Source organism: Theropithecus gelada, chromosome 1 (assembly GCF_003255815.1).
Source record: "Theropithecus gelada isolate Dixy chromosome 1, Tgel_1.0, whole genome shotgun sequence".
In the NCBI taxonomy this organism is placed as follows: Eukaryota; Metazoa; Chordata; class Mammalia; order Primates; family Cercopithecidae; genus Theropithecus; species Theropithecus gelada.
The window spans coordinates 73,931,720-73,950,199 of record NC_037668.1 but is presented as its reverse complement, the minus strand read 5'-3'; the positions used below and the strand labels follow the sequence as shown (position 1 = coordinate 73,950,199).

General features: G+C 44.5%; 1 protein-coding gene across 4 annotated transcripts in view; it reads right to left on the bottom strand.

Moving 5' to 3' along the window:
• Positions 1 to 18,480, bottom strand: part of MAST2 (microtubule associated serine/threonine kinase 2) — a 258,930-nt gene that overhangs the window by 22,837 nt on the left and 217,613 nt on the right. For 2 of the 4 annotated variants that reach the window (XM_025371095.1, XM_025371105.1), the window contains exons 6-10: positions 12,721 to 12,796; positions 9,865 to 9,885; positions 7,976 to 8,054; positions 4,114 to 4,268; positions 2,107 to 2,182 (exon numbers count right to left, since the gene is read on the bottom strand). In XM_025371095.1, coding sequence (XP_025226880.1) covers positions 2,107 to 2,182; positions 4,114 to 4,268; positions 7,976 to 8,054; positions 9,865 to 9,885; positions 12,721 to 12,796 — 407 coding nt within the window. The remainder of the gene's footprint in view (positions 1 to 2,106; positions 2,183 to 4,113; positions 4,269 to 7,975; positions 8,055 to 9,864; positions 9,886 to 12,720; positions 12,797 to 18,480) is intronic. The other 2 variants (XM_025371113.1, XM_025371120.1) reach the window with 1 other exon arrangement.

The following is an 18,480-nucleotide window of genomic DNA, read 5'->3' as shown; positions in this document are numbered from 1 at the left end:
GCCCATCTCCCCCAGCTCCCTCCAGGGCAAGCTCTTTTGCTGTAAGGACACACAAGTGTTTGCTATCTTCCTCCTTTACTATGCTATTTCATGCCTGTCTGTTTATGCTGTTCCCTGTGTATGGCTTTTTCACCCTGCCAAGCCTGCCTGGCAAACTAATTCTCCTTCTCATCTCAGTTCAAGTATCGTGTCTCCTCTGGGAAGTCTTTCATTTCCCCAGGCAAACGGGTTTTCATGCCTCTGTTCTTCCACTGGACCTCCCAACTGTGTAAACTTTGTATATGGGCACTGCTGGTTTCTAAACTAGAAAGTTCTTTAAGTCAGAGAGAGTTTCATTTATCTCAGGATCTTCTTACTTAACCTTAGGACCCAAGGGAGTTAGGCAGGTGCTTGGAGAGCTGCTTAGTGAACCTGTCTGGTCACAGATGGCGAGTTGGAATGGGGGGACTGTGAATAGGAACATAACCCTGGCCTGGATCCCCAGCAAAGGAGAATGGAGGTCTGACTCCAAACCTCTAGGGACCTAACTACGCGGTCATGTCAAAACGACAAATACACATCTGTGAACGAGTTCTCAGCTGCCTATCTAAGACTCTGCCTTACTTCTTTGCTACCAGGTGGTGATTTCTGATTTCCAGTGTGTGTTTAGGTGAATGTATACTTACATACATATATATGTGCTGTGTCTACGTGGAGAATGAAAGAGGAAGAGGTGAAAGAGTGGGAGTAGAGGAGAAAGAAGGAAGTGAAGGAATCTTAACACATTTTCTCCAACAATAGTTCATCCTATAGGAAGGAACTGGAAACATGCCTATAATCACAAACATCCAATACTACAAAAACACCTAATATACAAGGAGGAGGAGGGCAAGCATGAGATACATTTCTCAACATTATATACTCCCAAACTTCATAAACACCAAGTACATCAAAATGAATTCCTAGCTATTTGTTCTGCCTCCTTCCTCACGTTTATTGTCTAGTGCCACTCCAAAGCTGGAAAGCACAGACCATGGGGCACAGGTTCTACAGTCCAGTATCCCTTCTCAGTCAGGAACAGGGCCTATCTTCAGAAGGCCAGGTCAGAGTGTACAGGCATGTGGTGTTGAAAAAGACATGCAAATGGGGCCGGGTGCAGTGGCTCATGCCTGTAATCCCAGCACTTTGGGAGGCTAAGGCAGGTGGATCACCTGACGTCAGGAGTTCGAGACCAGTCTGGCCAACATGGCAAAACCTGTCTCTACTAAAAATACAAAAATTAGCCAGGCGTGGTGGTGCATGCCTGTAGTCCCAGCGTCTCAGGAGGCTGAGGCAGGAGAATTGTTTGAACCCCGGAGGCGGAGGTTACAGTGAGCCAAGATGGTGCCACTGCACTCCAGCCTGGGCGATAGAGCAAGACTCCATCTCTTAACAGAAAAAGAGACATGCAAATGGGAAACAAGATCCTAGTTCCATATACAAGGAGGTTCACAGCCAAGCAGCAGAGTTATGACTGCTACTTCTCAGCTATCTCAGGATACCAACCTACTTTCCTCCCTAAGGATTTTCCTGCTTGAAAATGAAAATTCAAATGGTAGCAAGCAACTCTGAGATCTGTCTCCCACTCCTACTGCTCTCTCTGGCCTTCTTGCCAGTGCAGCCTACTTCTGTCTGTGTACTCTCTGACACCTGGTAATGAGGTGCTGCTTAAGAAATCTCTATCAAATGACGATGCCACCGGAGGGCAAATCCTGTAATGAATGAACCCTGACTCATGGATCCTCATATGCACAGTGAGAAGTAAAGCCTCCAGTTCTTTCTTTCCTCTTTAATATATGGTGGGATACCTTTCTGACATTCCCCTCTGGATAACTCTACTTCTGGGTAGTGAAGAAACAAAGGCTCTGCAAATGCAGTTTCCAAACTCATAGTTTCCTGCTGTCTCCTTCTCAAGCAGTCTGGAAGCCCTTGTTGCTGCGTCCACAGCCTCCTGGCTGACTTTCTGTCCTTCTTGGTTATCTCTGGAGGTAGCACTTCATTCCCTCACTCCAGAGTCTTCCCAATGGGGCTGGCTGTAGGCAGCCACCCTGGGGGGCACTGCTACTCTCCTTTTAAATGGATCCTTACCTTTGGGAATCTTTCTTTGTACACATGATTCATCATTATTATTTCACTGTCAAAGGAGACTGGGGATCGTCCAGGACTAAAAAAAGAAAAGAAATGACTGTGTTACTTTAGGGCTATGGAACTATCAAGGAGAAAGATGGCCATCCCCAGAGACCCTGCCCCTCCCATCATCTTCAGCAGCCTACACATTTCCACCTTAATGGGTACTGAGTTCTAGAGCCTTTCTTATTCCTGGAGTTTTCAGTGTACCTTGTTCAGTTCAAAATGGTACTATATGGAGCTAGGCTTGGTTTTCACAAAGACCTCTTCCAGGCTAGAAAGACCTAGAAGGGACCTACTCCTAAGCTCACTGGTGGCTTTCCCAGGATAACCTTCCCCAGAGTAGGATTCTGTGTCCTCTTAGTTTTGGCCAATAGGGTTGGGTGTGCCCCAGCATATTCTTGGGAACAAAGCAAATTAAAAAACTACCAAAGCAACCAAAGGAAGACAGTGCACACGTACATTTTTTTCCAAACTAGCTGCAGCCAGTGGACCTAACTTAGGGATGAATGAGGCCAGTCCAGACTGTTGTGAGTTATACATCTGGGTCATTTACTGAAGGGAGCCAATATGTTTTCTGCTTTAATTTATTATCTTCCCTGATAACCTAAATCTCCCCCTCTGGCTCATGTGTGGTTATATCTCCTTAAAAAATTTCAAAGTTGGAGCCACATAGTTGAACGGATATGTGGGTCTTGCCCAGTTTACTGCCCCTGACACATGATCCCAGATGTGCTAGGTCCACAACTGTCCCACTCTGTCTTTCTTCCCTGGAATGTGCCATGTTGTGCCTGCTGTACTGCTGCACATTACCAGGGATTTAAGAGTAATATACCATGGATTTCTCTGAGCATCACTGTAGGCCTCTCAATCTCAACTGGCCTAAAAGGTACCCTTCTCTGTGCATGGGTTATTGAGACCACCAAGACTCACATGTTCCTCTGTGAGACAGAGAAAGGCACTGGAGATTCACACCTGCTCGTTTGTATGCTTGATCCTTCACACTTAAGCCCCAGATACCATCTTCATCAGTCTCTGAACCTGAACCAGTCATCGTGGTCTGGCCCAGCTTTCCTGTCACTCCCGGTGCAGTGCCAGCATTACCTGAGGGGATTCTTTCTGGGAGGAACTGCTGCTCCTCTGGGATCCTGCCCTGCACATATTAGCCAATCAATTACTTCTCAGGGACCCTGCAATACTGAGCTCAGTCATTAAAGTCATGTTCATTTGAATCTCCATCATCTTCCTTAACCTAACATTCTGGCACTGATTTACTAGCTAACGCCAAGGAGAATCAAAAATTAATCAGCAGCTGTTAAGGTTTGTTTGGTTTGATGAACATGTGCCCAGGTGATTCACAGAATAAAGACAGATTCAAATGGCATTTAATTCTGCTTTTGAAATGGGCTTCTTCCCCACGCCAGCAACCTGTCTTCAGCAGCAACTTTTTCAGCTGGCCTAGATCATACACCCAGGGCCAATGGGTTCTGGAGCCAGATAACCATCAGAATTGATGATACTATTGTTCTCCTTTTACCGGATGTAATCTAAAGTATATTTCTGCTGCTAACTTCCCTTAAACAGAACAAAAGAGGGATCAGTTGACAGTATTGCTAAATACCTCCTGGGGTGATGGGTTGAGCTGTACCTGAAGCCAAAAAGAGCTTGGGCTTTACTGAACTTGACTCACTGAAGCTGGCCAATGTATTATGCCAGGGGTAGCAAACTACAGCCTGCAGACCACCTATGGCCTAATACTTTTTTTTTTTTGGTAAATAAAGTTTATATATTATTTGTGGATACTCGCTACAACAGCAGAGTTGAGGAATGTGACCGAGATATATGACCTATAAAGCCTAAAACTATTTACTGTCTTGGCCCTTTATAGCACAAGTGTGCCCACCCCTGTGCTACGCAAACGAGCTGAAATCCACATGCACTGGGACAGTGGGCAGACAGCACTCTCACCTGAGGCTCCGGGAGCGGGGCCGCATGGCTGGGGACTGCCGTCCCTCCTCATCTGGTACGCTCTCTGTGCTGAAATGCTTCGTTAAAAAGTGCAGCTCATCAGCTGTAGGCTGGAAAGGCAACTGATGCAGCTTTTCCTGTGAGGAGCATGATGACTAGAAGGGAAAACATTAAGAAGTGGCATTAAAGACATGTCCCAGAGCAGTCCACTAATGGGGAAGGACTGAAAATGGTCAGGGAACTTCCCAGTCACTATAAACCCAAAGCAGGTCTTCTTTCCTCCACTCCCTTAGCCTTGTCTGTGCTTGATCCTGTTCTTTTCCAGCGCTTCAGAGCCCTCAGCCCTGAGGAACCCAATATACTGGAGTCCTTCAAGGGTTGTGCAGGGAGTTGGGCCCAGACCTTCATGGAATTTTAGAACTGCAAAAGTAGTTAATAAATCATGCTTCCTCACTTGGGACATGTTCTAGGTATGCCCAGCTGCGAATAACACCCTCTTACGTTCTCCCTTCCACAATCTTGAGAGAGCCACCCTGGGGGCAGCTCAGCAATGTTTCCTTTTGGCTGGTATCTGAAGAAGTGCCTTTTCTGGGGTTGTAAAGGCTGTGCCTAGACTCAAGCTGGCCACTGTATTATGCCAGGGGTTAGCAAACTATAGCCTGCAGACCAGCTATGGCCTGGTGTCCAGCAGGTAAGAAAATCCAGCAGGGAAGAAAATTACTTTTACATCTGGACCCAAAGATTAGGCTTGACCTGAAAACACTCATGAATTCTAAACATGGCTCAGTGACTGAGGACTCCTCACAACAGCACTGCCAGTCTCAACAGGCCATCTGAGGGAGGGTGCTCGGCTATCACAGGACTTTCACAGGTGCAGCTAATGCTGAAGCACCCATTCAGCCCCAGGACTGGGGAACTCCCCCCATTACCTGACAAGACTGACAAAGAGAACAGGCAAGTTAAACGTTGTCAGCCCAAGTTCTATTTACCAAACTGATCACTGATCTGGGGTTTTGTTTTTGTTTTTGTTTTTTGAGACGGAGTTTCGCTCTTGTTGCCCAGGCTAGAGTGCAATGGCATGATCTTGGCTTACTGCAACCTCCGCCTCCCGGGTTCAAGCGACTCTCCTGCCTCAGCCTCCTGAGTAGTTGGGATTACAGGCATGTACCACCATGCCTGGGTAATTTTGTATTTTTAATAAAGATGGGGTTTCTCCATGTTGGTCAGGCTGGTCTGGAACTGCGACCTCAGGTGATCTGCCTGCCTTGGCCTCCCAAAGTGCTGCGATTACAGGTGTGAGCCACTGTGCCTGGCCTGTTTGTATTTTTTTCAGAGACAGGATTTTGTTCTGTTGTCCTGGCTGGAGTGCAGTGGAGTGATCATAGCTCACTGCTGCCTCAAACTTCTGGGCTCAAGTGATCCTCATGCCTCAGCTTCCCAAGCAGCTGAAACTGCAGGTGCATGACACCATGTCCAGCTATTTTTTTTTTTTTTTTTTTTAAATAAAGTGACAGGGTCTTGCTGTGTTGTCCAGGCTGGTCTTTTGGAACTCCTGCTCTGACCTCCCAAAGTGCTGAGATTATAGGCCTGAGCTACTGCTTCCAGAGCCAGGGTTTAAATATCTAAATCCATTTAAGAATCAAAGCTAGGCCAGGCGCGGTGGCTCACACTTGTAATCCCGGCACTTTGGGAGGCCGAGGTGGGCGGATCACGAGGTCAGGAGATCAAGACCATCCTGGCTAACACGGTGAAACCCCATCTCTACTAAAAATACAAAAAATTAGCCGGGCGTGGTGGCGGGCACCTGTAGTCCCAGCTACTTGGGAGGCTGAGGCAGGAGAATGGCGTGAACCCAGGAGGCAGAGCTTGTAGTGAGCCGAGATCGCGCCACAGCACTCCAGCCTGGGCGACAGAGCGAGACTCCGCCTCAAAAAGAAAAAAAGAACCAAAGCTAAAGCACCACACTGAGACAACTCTGTTGTCACAGGCTTAATAAACAATTGAGAAATCAGCATTTCTTTTTGGCTAACAGTGCACATTTTCTCTCACAGAATGCTATAATACATGAAGTTATAAACAGCTAGTGAGATGTCTCCATAGGGTTATTTCTTGGCCACATTTTAATAAATGATTTGGATAAAGTTGTAAAAAGTATTCTTACCAGCTATAGCTAACATGAAACTAGTGAGGCAGTGTAAACTACAGTGGGCAAAACTGGTATTTTAAAGAATCCTAATAAACTGGAGCAATGAGTTAAGTCTATTAAAATTTGCAGAAAAGGAATCTTTATACATAGATGAGACTTACCTTGGTTCTAAAAAAAATCATTTGCTTGAGTAAAGAGTTATGGGAAAGGGGTTTTTTTTTTCTTTTTTTTTGAGACGGAGTCTTGCTCTGTTGCCCAGGCTGGAGTGCAGTGGCGTGATCTCGGCTCACTGCAATCTCTGCCTCCTGGTGGTTCAAGCGATTATCCTGCCTCAGCCTCCCAAGACGCTGGGACTACAGGCGCCCGCCACCACGCCCAGCTAATTTTTTGTATTTTTAGTAGAGATGGGGTTTCACCATGTTAGCCAGGATGGTCTCGATCTCCTGACCTTGTCATCTGCCCACCTCAGCCTACCAAAGTGCTGGGATTACAAGTGTGAGCCACCGCGCCTGGCCTGGAAAAGGGGATGTTTATTAGGGAAAGACCTTAAACTTAACAGCTGCGAAAGACCAGTGACATCTTTGGATTAGTGTGATAGTAATATCTAGGTTGGAAGAGGAAATATACTCCTTTTCCCGCTCGAGATTCAGGAATAAAGGCAAAATGAGCAGGGAAGACCTGAAGAATGCTGCAAGCAATGGGGATGGGGTCAGCAGGTCTATGGCCTGCTTCTGTATGGCTTGCAAAGACTAAAACATTTACTCTACATTTGGCCCTTTACAGAAAAAGTTGGCCAAGCTTGTAACTGTGGTTTTAATAAAAAGTTGCTCGGCTGGGTGTGGTAGTTCACGCCTGTAATCCAAGCACTTTGGGAAACCAAGGCAGATGGATGGCTTGAGCCGAGGAATTTGAGACCAGCCTGGGAAACATGATGAAACCCCGTCTCTACAAAAAATTAGCCTGCTATAGGGTGGGCATGCCCCTGCAGTCCCAGTCTACTCAGGAGGCTGAGGTGGGAGGATCATCTGAGCCTGGGGAGGTCGAAGCTGCAGTGAGCCGTGATTTGCGCCACTGTACTCCAGCCTGGCCAACAGTGGCACTCTGTTTCAAAAAAAAAGGTTGCTCAATGAGGGCTTACTTAAGGGTCAATTGTGCATAGCAGCAATTAGTACAGCTCTTGTGTTTTAGGCTAAAACATTCTCCATAAGAAACGTTTTAGAGACAGGTCCGGCTTTTTGCTTCATACACATCAAACTTGGATATCAAATAACAATCACTCTTCCCTTCTTTTTTGAAAGAAAAAGGCAAAAAAGAGAGGAGAGTCTACCAAGTGTTTCGGATATGAGAAAGGTGATCTATCTGCACTTGGTTCCAGTTCTAGAAATAAGAATGGAGGAGTAGGAGAAGTGTGCTTAGGAGCCCCCATACCTGGTCTCACTGTCAAAGCAAAAGTTCATCCTCAAGCTCTCCTCTGCCTCCGCTAGATGTAACTGATTCCCAGAGAGGGCACTGGTCATCCTTTCTGAAGGCACTTATGGAGCTAGCTATGGTTGGGAAGGGACACCAGCCCTCTGTTGCACCCAGCATCATCTCTAAGCAACCTCTTTGAGTTTGACTTTGGAGAAAAACTTGACAACCATTTTGTAACACTAGATAACCCAAAGGGAAGTACTTCCTCAGGGTGAAGGAAGTATGACCACAGATTTGGCTACTTACTGAGACAGTGGAGCTAGGAGTGTTAGTTCCATATCCTGAAGAGGGCAAAGAGGCCAAAGACCAGCGCCGCCCATCAGTCCTGTATGCAAGAAAAAAGTATTAGGTAGTTTCTACAGGACTACACCCTGACCCACAACCTGCCTGTCTGTCCACCAGCATTTGGGGGCAGTTGATTCACTGTAGGGCTCCTCTTTAAGACATTACTGCTCAATCCAGTACATGCTTTTATCTCTCTCTCCTACAGAGGGCTTATTGTTGTTTTCCCTGAAAAGACAGACATCTCTGACTATAAAACAGTCCATGACTTTGTATAACAGAAGAACATCTGTCATACAACACTGTGGTTTTGGAATAAACATTTTCATACTCTCAACTTACTTTCATAGAAACAATGACAGAGGATTCCAGCTACAGGCAACATCACAAGATAGAACTGCCACTGAAATGCAGCTATTTCCGTTTGTGAAGGCTCCATATTAAGGGTTCTTTGGTCTTCCCCAGGCCACTGGCTGACAACAGGAAGAAGTGGGCCACCATCTGGGTCTGAACTGAGCTAATCAATGGGAAATAGTTATAGGCTGCCTAGGGGCCATTAGGACTCATAAAACCAATCTTTGGGAATGTTTGTCGAAGAGTGACAGTAACTTTATGAAAGAGGAGGGAGGTGACATACCCTTAGCTGTATAAGAGGCTTTGGGGGAGGCTTCCTGCTGCTCTCAAAAGGACGCTCCCCAAAGCTCTCATGAAAACAAACAACCCTCCCCACACACACACAGTTATTTGCTTTACTGTAGAGGGGAAAGATCAAGCAAGGATCTAGTTTGAAACTTTTATAACATGAACGTGTGATTCTTTGCTTGGACTGTGGGATGTGGTGTATTCTTTTTTGTAGGGCTTAAGGGTACAGCCTGCTCTGGTTGAAATTAGATACTTTTTTTGCTGCTACTCATGGAACCTTAGACTATCAGCAATGGAGGATCTTTATAAGTTCATATTACAATTTACAGAGAAAACACTAGGATCCTGAGATTTGGGTGGTTTGTTCAAGGCTTCATGGTTATGGCAGGGACAGGGAGAGGAAGAAGCAAAAAGGAATACATCTTGCTGGGGCTTCTCCCTTCGAAGCACTCCTCCCCACCCTCACCAATACCTAGCAGCTTTTCTACTCCATTCTCTAAGGGGTGAGTCGAAGGTTCCATGCCACATGCACATGACTCAAACTTCATGCCACCCTGGCAGCAGCACATATAGGCTATAACTCTGCTGGAACCTAGTCTCTGAGGTTCAGACATGTCCAGGAAGGTGCTCAGACATCATGTTCTCTCTGACCTCTTTGCTGGGTCCTGGGAGCACCACACAATAAAGCAAGCTGGTTCCAGGACACAGCTCAGCAACAATGAGACAAGTATAACTCAGGGTTGGTTTTGCCAAACCCTTGTCAAATACACTTTTGCACATGTGAGTTTTCCTCCCCTTAGATAAAAATGAAAACCAGTTGCATGGCAGCTATTTCTCTGTATAATGAACGGCAGGGGCCACCAGAGTCAGGAAGAAATGCCACCCCATGATGCCTCTATTTCCTCTATCTGGTCACCGCAGTCACCTGACTGTGTAAAGTTGTGGGAATAAGGATGACCTGTCCCTAAGCTAGGAAGTTTGGAACTATTCAGCTATTCCTGCATCCAAGCACATGAGCTCTGAGCCTTGGTTCCAGCAGGTAGAGGGAGATCCCTTTGGGCCTCTTTGCAAGATATGAAAGGCCCAATGTTCATACCCAGTCAGAGAAGAATCATCACAACCAGTTTTCACCAACCACAACATCACAAACCATATTGTCTGGCCATGCATAGCAGTTTCCCAGCCCCTCTCCCCATTATACCCGCTATTACCTGTCAGCTCTGTGGCTATGGCTGTAGTAAAAAAATACACATTACAGTGAGAACCAAAGGAACCAGAGAGAGTAATCTTTTTGAATCTTGGTATTTGGTCTAGCTTGGCACATTCCTTCTCTTTAGGAATGTGTGATAGTTTGAAGTGAAATTGTAGGACCAATGGGTCTATCCTTAGTGTTCAATCTGTCTTTTGTTTGATATTGCAAACCAATGTGATCCTCCAAAGCACCAGCCAGTAACACAGAAACAAACAATTCCTGATACTCTGTTTGGCAGGGTTGAAACACTTCTCCACACCCTACCAATAACCAGCAGCTTTTCCTACTATGTTCTATAAGAGGACAGCCCAGAGATCCATGTTCCATGCACATGACTCAAATGTCATGCCACTTAGCATAGACCTGTTTGTGTCTCAGTGGTAAAAAAACAGGCCCTGAGGCCTCCCAGTTGGTCCTACTCCCAAACCGAGGCAATGAAACAGACCCACGGTATCAATGGAACAGGCTGTTCCCTCTGCCTAGAATGGTCTGCACACACCTGGGTCCTCACACTTAACGTGCCAGCTGCTTCTCACCCTTCAGAGAGGTTTTACATGGCCACCCAATGGAGGTTCTCTGGCCTTAGTCTCTTCCTGTTCTTTTTTTGTTTTGTTTTTTTTTTGAGATGAAGTCTTACTCTGTCGCCCAGGCTGGAGTGCAGTGGCACAATCTCGGCTCACTGCAAACCTACCTCTCGGATTCAAGTGATTCTCCTGCCTCAGCCTCCTGAGTAGCTGGGATTACAGACCTGCACCAGCATGCCCAGTTAATTTTTGTATTTTTAGTAGAGATGGTGTTTCACCATGTTGGCCAGGCTGGTCTCAAACTCCTGACTTCAAGTGATCCACCTGCTTCGGCCTCCCAAAGTGCTGGGATTACAGGCGTGAGCCACTGCGCCCGGCCCTCTTCCTGTTCTTTCATGCAGCATCATGCTCTTTCCCTCTATGGTGCTTGTCATAATTTATATCCGTATACTTGTTTGTCTTTCTCTCCCACTACTCATTTGTCTTCCCGCCAGGACACAGAGCTTTCAACAAATGAAGGTATCTCTATTAAAGGTGACTTGATCGTGGTTGAATTGAGACAGAAAATATGCAAATAAGAAAATATCAGGAACTGAAAAGTACTATTTTGAAAATAAAACTGGATGATTTGATGGAGAAAGACAAGAAGGCCCCTTAGATTGAATGTTTAGGGAAGGCCTCTCTGAGGAGGTGACGTTTAAGATGAGATATGAATCATAAGAATGAGTTAGCTAAATGAAGATTTGAGGGAGCAGCAGTCCTTACAAAGGAAACAACCAGTACACAGACTCTCCTACATCGTGAGTTTCAGGGAAGTAGGGACTATGTCTATTTTGCTACCACTACATAACTCAGCACCCAGCCGAGTGTGCCTGGCTCTACGTGGTGGTGCTCAGCAAATATTTATCGAATGAATGAGAAGTAACTCGATGCCACCTATGGGGATCTGGCCACAGGTCTTGGTGTCCCAGCTCATACCTACTCTGAGAGTGCAGTTGATATACAGTCCAGGCAAGAAGTCTGGGATAAGTCTTTCCACCTGGGTTGGAAAAACAAATACACCAATCCAGCATATTCTTACACTGTTAAGTGATCTTATCTGGATCCTTGCTTAACAAATTGGAAGTTCCATAGGGTAGGAGAGATGAGCCCATGGAACAACCCTGGATAAAATTTGTTTTGAATAAGGTAAGTAGGTTGAGGGAGGAAACCCAAATCAGTCATCAAACTTATCCCAACCTGTTCATGTTCTTTTCAGCCAAAAATAATCCTGGAAAGAGGATGGATTTCTTTTGGGTTATCATTGGAATAGTGAGTTAACACTGTTTCCAGGAGCCTCCCCTTTTCCTAATATGTCTTTTTTAAAAAAGTAGTCTAAGTATTAAAACTGTCCTGGCCTCCAGCTATATTACATTCTCCATCCATTAAAGGTTACAAATCTGGAACCATAATTTTCCTGGAGGTCTTATACTAGAGACTAACTCTAACGAAGAATAATGTTAAAAATTAAAAAATAAGATAAAATAAATATAAACTCTGGCAACAAATCTTAGAAAAGTTCTGACAAGAAACCACGTGTGTACAGAGCCTAGGTATGTGATTTGGATGGATTAATCTCATTCAGCTTTCTCCAAAGGCCTGATGATATTCCAGCCACAGGCAGAGCTGTCAGCATTGCTGCCCTGGGCCAGAGACAGGTTTGTATCACTCTCAAGAGGGGAGAAACATAGGAGGTGGACCATAAGCATGGCTTTGTATGCACCAAATCTTTCTAAATTCATGGAAGGAAAAGTGAAGTCCCTGTAGTCTCTTCATTCCCCAAACGAACTCCAGTTCAAAGTCAAGGAGAGAAGCACAGAGGGCCCTTCCAGCCACCTTAAACTAGCTGAGTTAGAGAGGACAAAGACTTTGGGTCCTCCTGGAGGAGAGCTTATTTTCTCATTGATCACTCTAGGACAGTTCTCAATTGAGAGTGTAATGCTTTGGAACATACCCGCAGGACATCACGGACTTAAAAAAAAGTGAATTGTACAAATAAATCTACTTTTACTTAATATCTACTCTCCTGTTTAAATATTCAAACACAAATACATGGGGCACCTACAAAGCAAAACCAGAACACAATGATTACATCATGGGAGAGGAAAGCAAAGACAGAGTTTTGATGGATGGGAGCTTCAGGTAATACACTTGAAAGAATAGTGACACTTAAAGGAGGAATCTGACATTCAACTAACTCTCATGCAAGTGCCACAGGTGCTGGTCCCAGAGGAGGTTTTCTATCAACTTACCTACGGGCAGGAACAAAGGAAAAGTGAGCAGGTGCATTTGGAGAGAAATTCCGGGGGCTGTCCAAAGGACTGTTACCTGTTGATGGGAAAAGAAACGAAACTCTGTAAGGTTTGCTTTTGAGGAGGGCAGACATGACCTTCGGGCAAGAAATCTTCCCCTAGCACTGGCAATTATATGGTTATTTTCTCAGGGCCACTATCAGTTTAATGAGTTTCTGTAAAAGTTTCATAGCCCAGAGGTTTTCTCCCTTGTTCCCAAGTTTCCTATAACAACCCATGTCTCTCAGACAACCATTCTAGATCTAGCAGCAACTTGACTATTTCCTGCCCTCCTAGGAACACACCTGAGACTTCAATCTGTCTTGTCAAGTGAACCAACATTCAGAAGGCTTAAAGAGCTCATTCAGTACAGAGGGTATAGCCAAAGGTTCATGCTTTCTCAAAGGGCAATAGGACCCCAATCCAAGTTTCTTGAATATATATCTCTCTGTGCACTGTATCCAAGGGCTAAACCAGGAACATGTGTATTTTAAGGGGAAAGAGAAGTTCTCAGGTAGGGACTCAGGACAGTAGTAAACCTTAAGATAGTTCATAATCAAGGCCCCCAAGTGTACAAAGCATACCACCACTTCTTATTAGTATTCACGTGCCCCTATAACTTGCTAACTTAAAGCTCAGAAGCTTTCAATAAAACTGTAAGTTTACCTTCGTACTAATCCCAATAGTTCTTAAACCTAAGCCTGCCATACTTCTCTGGGCTATCTTCTAGTTGGGGGCTGGTACATAGGAGCCCCTAGCTGGCAGTTGTTAATATGACTCTACTCAAAAGGCCATGTTGAAGTAAGCACCATACTCCATGCTGTGCTGGCACCCCTCTAACCCCTGTCCACCTCCTCACTGCTGTGCTTACCTCCCAGGGGCCTGGTACTTCAGCATGCGCTGGCTTTCTCTTGGATAGCATGTTTCCTGCACAGGGTATGGATGTTCCAAGTTGCCAAAAACCTACCCCTTTGTTTCCCATTATCTCTATCCAATAGGGTTTATATAGCACGTAATGTCTTTTTATACTGATCTAGTACAAACCACCCTCTCAATCAGCGCTCCTACTACCCTATGCAGCAGCACCTCTGTATCAATTATATAATGGCATTGTTTTTTGTTGAATGAGAAAGAGGCATCTTCAGCTTCTTCTCACCCCCAGGTGCATAAAATATACAACTTCATCCAGTGGATATGCTCTCAACATTGCATGAACTCTGGGTTTTCCATGCTTTGTGTGAGGACTATCTGTTATGACCTCTCCCCATCTTCTGGCTAGCGGGCACCAGGATATAAGGGAAGTGATCCTGAGTAGCTGTTTCCTTAGCCAGGACTTAATAAGGATCAGGTCTCCTCAGAAGCATCAAGGCTTATTTTTTAAAAACAATTTTATTCTTTCTTGATAGTGTCATCTCTTGTCAAAGATTAACAAATATCCAGTTTGATTCTTGACATGCAAAGTCAGATGCCCTTTGTTGGTTCCCAAAACTACCCAGCTAAAGCCTCAAGGAGATGCCTGGGCATGAGCATCCTACAATAACTAGCCTTCCAAGGATCGGTCTGGGTACAGAGGTACAAAGAACCTTCCAGGTGCTCATAGTAGGGCTAGGGTTACATAACACACACGTATGTCAGAAATAACTAACACCGAGAGGAAAAAAAATCGTCAAAAAAACTAAACAGCACCACTGAGCTGTAGGACAACTTCAAGCAGCGGGAGGGGAGAGAGGGGGATACAGAAAAAAGATAGGAAGAAATAATGACTGACAACTTTGCAAATTTGATAAAAACCATATACCCACATGTTGTGTGACAGGTTCTTTACCAGATTACTTAAAGGTACATATGTTCGCTGCCTGAAACTTGAAGGCTAGGCCCATGGCAATGGTACCCAGCTGAGAAGCAGGTATCCCTGAGAACCAACCAAACATCCTAGAGAGTATCTGAGAACCTCTCAAGAAAAACAGTATCACTGTTCAATCACAGTAGGCAAAGATCCAGAAAATTAGCTTAAAAGCAGTTTAGAGGGAGCCAGGCGCAGTAGCTCAGGCTTGTCATCCCAGTTTGGGAGGCTGAGGAGGGCGGATCACTTGAGTCCAGGAGTCCGAGACCAGCCTCAGCAACATGGCAAAGCACCCCATGTCTTAAAGAAAAAAAAAAAAAATGCAGTTTAGAGACAGGAGGCAGCATGGCTCTCTAGAGCTGTCCCGCTGCAGTCCAGGAGTGCCTTGGATGTAAGCTGAATAAACTCATCTACTCATCAAGCTCAACTGTCTGAGTCATCCTTTGGTCTCATGGCTCCTTCCCAGTTTAGGTAGGACGCTGCAGCCCCAAGTTTTTCTTGTAACATCACAAATCTAAGATAATCTCTAAGAATCCCAAACATGAGAAAGAGGAAGAGAAGTACATCAAAGAATGTCATAGTCAAATCGCTCAAAACTCAAAATACAGAGAAAAATCTTAAGAGCTAGAGCTTGGTAGAGCTGGGTGAAGTGAGATGATGATGTTATACAGAGGAACAAAGAAGGATTATAGCAGATTTCTCGTTGGAAACAATGCAAGAAGACGGCAGAGCAATATCTTTAAATTATGGAAGATATGGGCCAGGCGCGGTGGCTCAGGCCTGTAATTCCAGCACTTTGGGAGGCCGAGGCGGGCGGATCACGAGGTCAGGAGATCAAGACCATCCTGGCTAACACGGTGAAACCCCGTCTCTACTAAAAAATACAAAAGGATTAGCTGGGCGTGGTGGCGGGCGCTGGTAGTCCCAGCTATTCGGAAGGCTGAGGCAGGAGAACGGTGTAAACCCAGGAGGTGGAGTTTGCAGTGAGCCGAGATCGCGCCACTGTACTCCAGCCTGGGCGACAAAGTGAGATTCCATCAAAAAAAAAAAAAAAATTAAAAAAAAAAAAATTATGGAAGATATGGCTATTCTCCTGCCAACCTAGAATTCTAGACCCAGCTGTTGTGTAGTAACGAATCTGATTGGCCTTAGTCCCCAGTTCCTCGGAAGGAGCCTCTAAATCCTTGGAATTTCAAAACCCAAGTGATAGGAGTGCTTCTGTTATTCATGATGGGGCCTGATACTTTATGCTAATGATATAACTCAGAATGGAGGCTGGCCACACCTGAAAGACCAACCATGTAATTGGAGGGTTGGGGCTTTGAGGCTCACCTAGCATGAAGGAGTGCTAGCACTCACCTAGCACTTTGGGAGGCCCAAGCAGGCAGATCACCTGACGTCAGGGGTTCAAGGCCAGTCTGGCCAATATGGCGAAACCCCATCTCTACTAAAAATACAAAAATTAACCGGGTGTGCTGGCACATGCCTATAATCCCAGCTACTCAGGAGGCTGAGGCAGGAGAATTGCTTGAACATAGGAGGTGGAGGTTGCAGTGAGCCGAGATCGCACCACTGCACTCCAGCCTGGCTGGGTGACAGAGTGAGACTCCGTCTCAAAAAAAAAAAAAAAAGAAAAAAAGAAAAAAAAGAGGGTTGGGGCTTTGAGCCACTTGCTATCAGTCTGACATAACCTGACTTCCCAGAAGTGGAGAGGGGCTAGAGATTAAGTTCAGTCATATGGCAAATGAGTCGATCAATCATGCTTATAAAATAAAACCTCACTCTGGACACAAAGCTCCTGTGAGCTTCCCTGCTTAATAATAATTTCTATGTATTGGTATACATCGATGTGTAGGAGGGTGATGCATCCTGACTTCACAGGGAGAAGGCACTGGAAGCTTTGTGTTGGGACCCTCCCAGACCTTGTCCTACACGTGTCTTCTTTGGTCAGACCTGATTTTTATCTTTTTTGCCACAATAAAATTGTAAACCTAAGTATAGTGGTTTCCTGAGCTCTGTGAATCATTCTAGTGAATTACTGAACTCAGGAGGTAGTAAGAAACCTCAAATTTGTATCTATTTTGTCAGAAGTATGGGTGACTTGGGAACCCCAAAACTTCTGCTTGGTGTCTAAAGTAAGGGCAGTTTTGTAGTAGACTAGGCCCTTGTAAAGTTTGGCCTAATTTGGGGTAGTGTCAGAAGTCATTGTACCGGCAAAAAAAAATTTTTTTTGAGATGGAGTCTTGTTTTGTTGCACAGGCAGGAATGCAATGGTGCGACCTCAGCTCACTGCAACCTCTGCCTCCTGGGTTCAAGAGATTCTCCTGCCTCGGCCTCCCAAGTAACTGGGATTACAGGCACACGCCACCATGCCTGGCTAATTTTTTGTATTTTTAATGGAGACGGTATTTTGCCATGTTGGCCAGGCTGGTCTCGAACGCCTGACCTCAAGTGATCCTACTGCCTCAGCCTCCCAAAATGCTGGGATTATAGGCATGAGCCACTGCTCCTGGCCTCAGCAAAAATATTTTTAAAAGACAGAGGTAAAAAATAAATACTTTTTCAAACAAAAGAACTAAATAAAATTCTCAACAGCAAACTACACTACAAAAAAAAGTTTTTAAAATATCCTTTAGGCAGAAGCAAAGGATACCAGGTGGAAATATGGATCTGCACAAAAGAATGAAGAGCAATGGGAAACTTAACTACATGGAAAAGGACGCATGACATTTTCTTGTTATTTAAATGTATTTAAAAAGCAGTAAATGTTTAAATAATAATAATAATATTACTATTAAATAATAATAGTGTGGGATTTACAACACATCAGGATCAAAAGTTTGAAAACAACTATATAAAGGCTGGAAGGGGAGAAATGGAAGATTCTAATCCTGTATGTGAAGTGGTATAATATTATTTGAAGATTGATATGAGGGCTATGTTAAAGATATATACTATAAATGCTAAGGTAAACATTAAACAATAAAGGGCTATAGACTATAAGCCAATAAGGGACATAAATGGAATAAAAATACACACTTAACCCCAAATAAAGCAGCAAAAGATCATGGAAGAAGAAAAAACAGATGGAATAATCAGGAAACAAATAAGGAGGTGGCAGACATAAACAAACCACATCAACAACCACATTAAATGCCCCAATTAAAAGGTAGAGATTGTTCGATTGGATTTTTAAAAAAGAAAGATTTGCTAGGCGTGGTGGCTCATGCCTGTAATCCCAGCACTTTGGGAGGCTGAGGCAGGAGGATCACCTGAGGTCAGGGGCTCAAGACCAGCCTGGCCAACATGGAGAAACCCAGTACAAAATTAGCCAGGCATGGTGGCACATGCCTGTAATCCCAGCTACTCAGGAACCTGAGGCAGGAGAATCACTTGAACCCGTTAATGGAAAATGGAGGTTGCAGTGAGCCGAGATCGCGCCATTGTACTCCAGCCTGAGCAACAAGAGCGAAACTCCGTCTCCAAAATAAAAAAGACTCTATTAAAGAAACTGAGTCAATAACTAATAATCTCAAAAAAAAAAGCACCTGTTTCAGATGTTTCACTGATTAATTCTACTAAACACTTATAGAAGAAATGATACCAATTCTCTACAATCTTTTCCAATCAAAGATGATTGTAACATGATTCCTAACTCATTCCACGGAGCCGGTATTACCCTATTACGCAAATCAGATAAAGATATTACAAGAAAAAAGTGCTGTAGAGCAATATCGCTTATGAAAATAGATGCAAAAATTCTCAATATTAGAAATATCAAATCCAACAATGTATAAAAAAGTTATATACCATCACCAAATGGAATTTACTCCAAGCATGCAAGGATGGCTCAACATTCGAAAATCAATTATCTACCA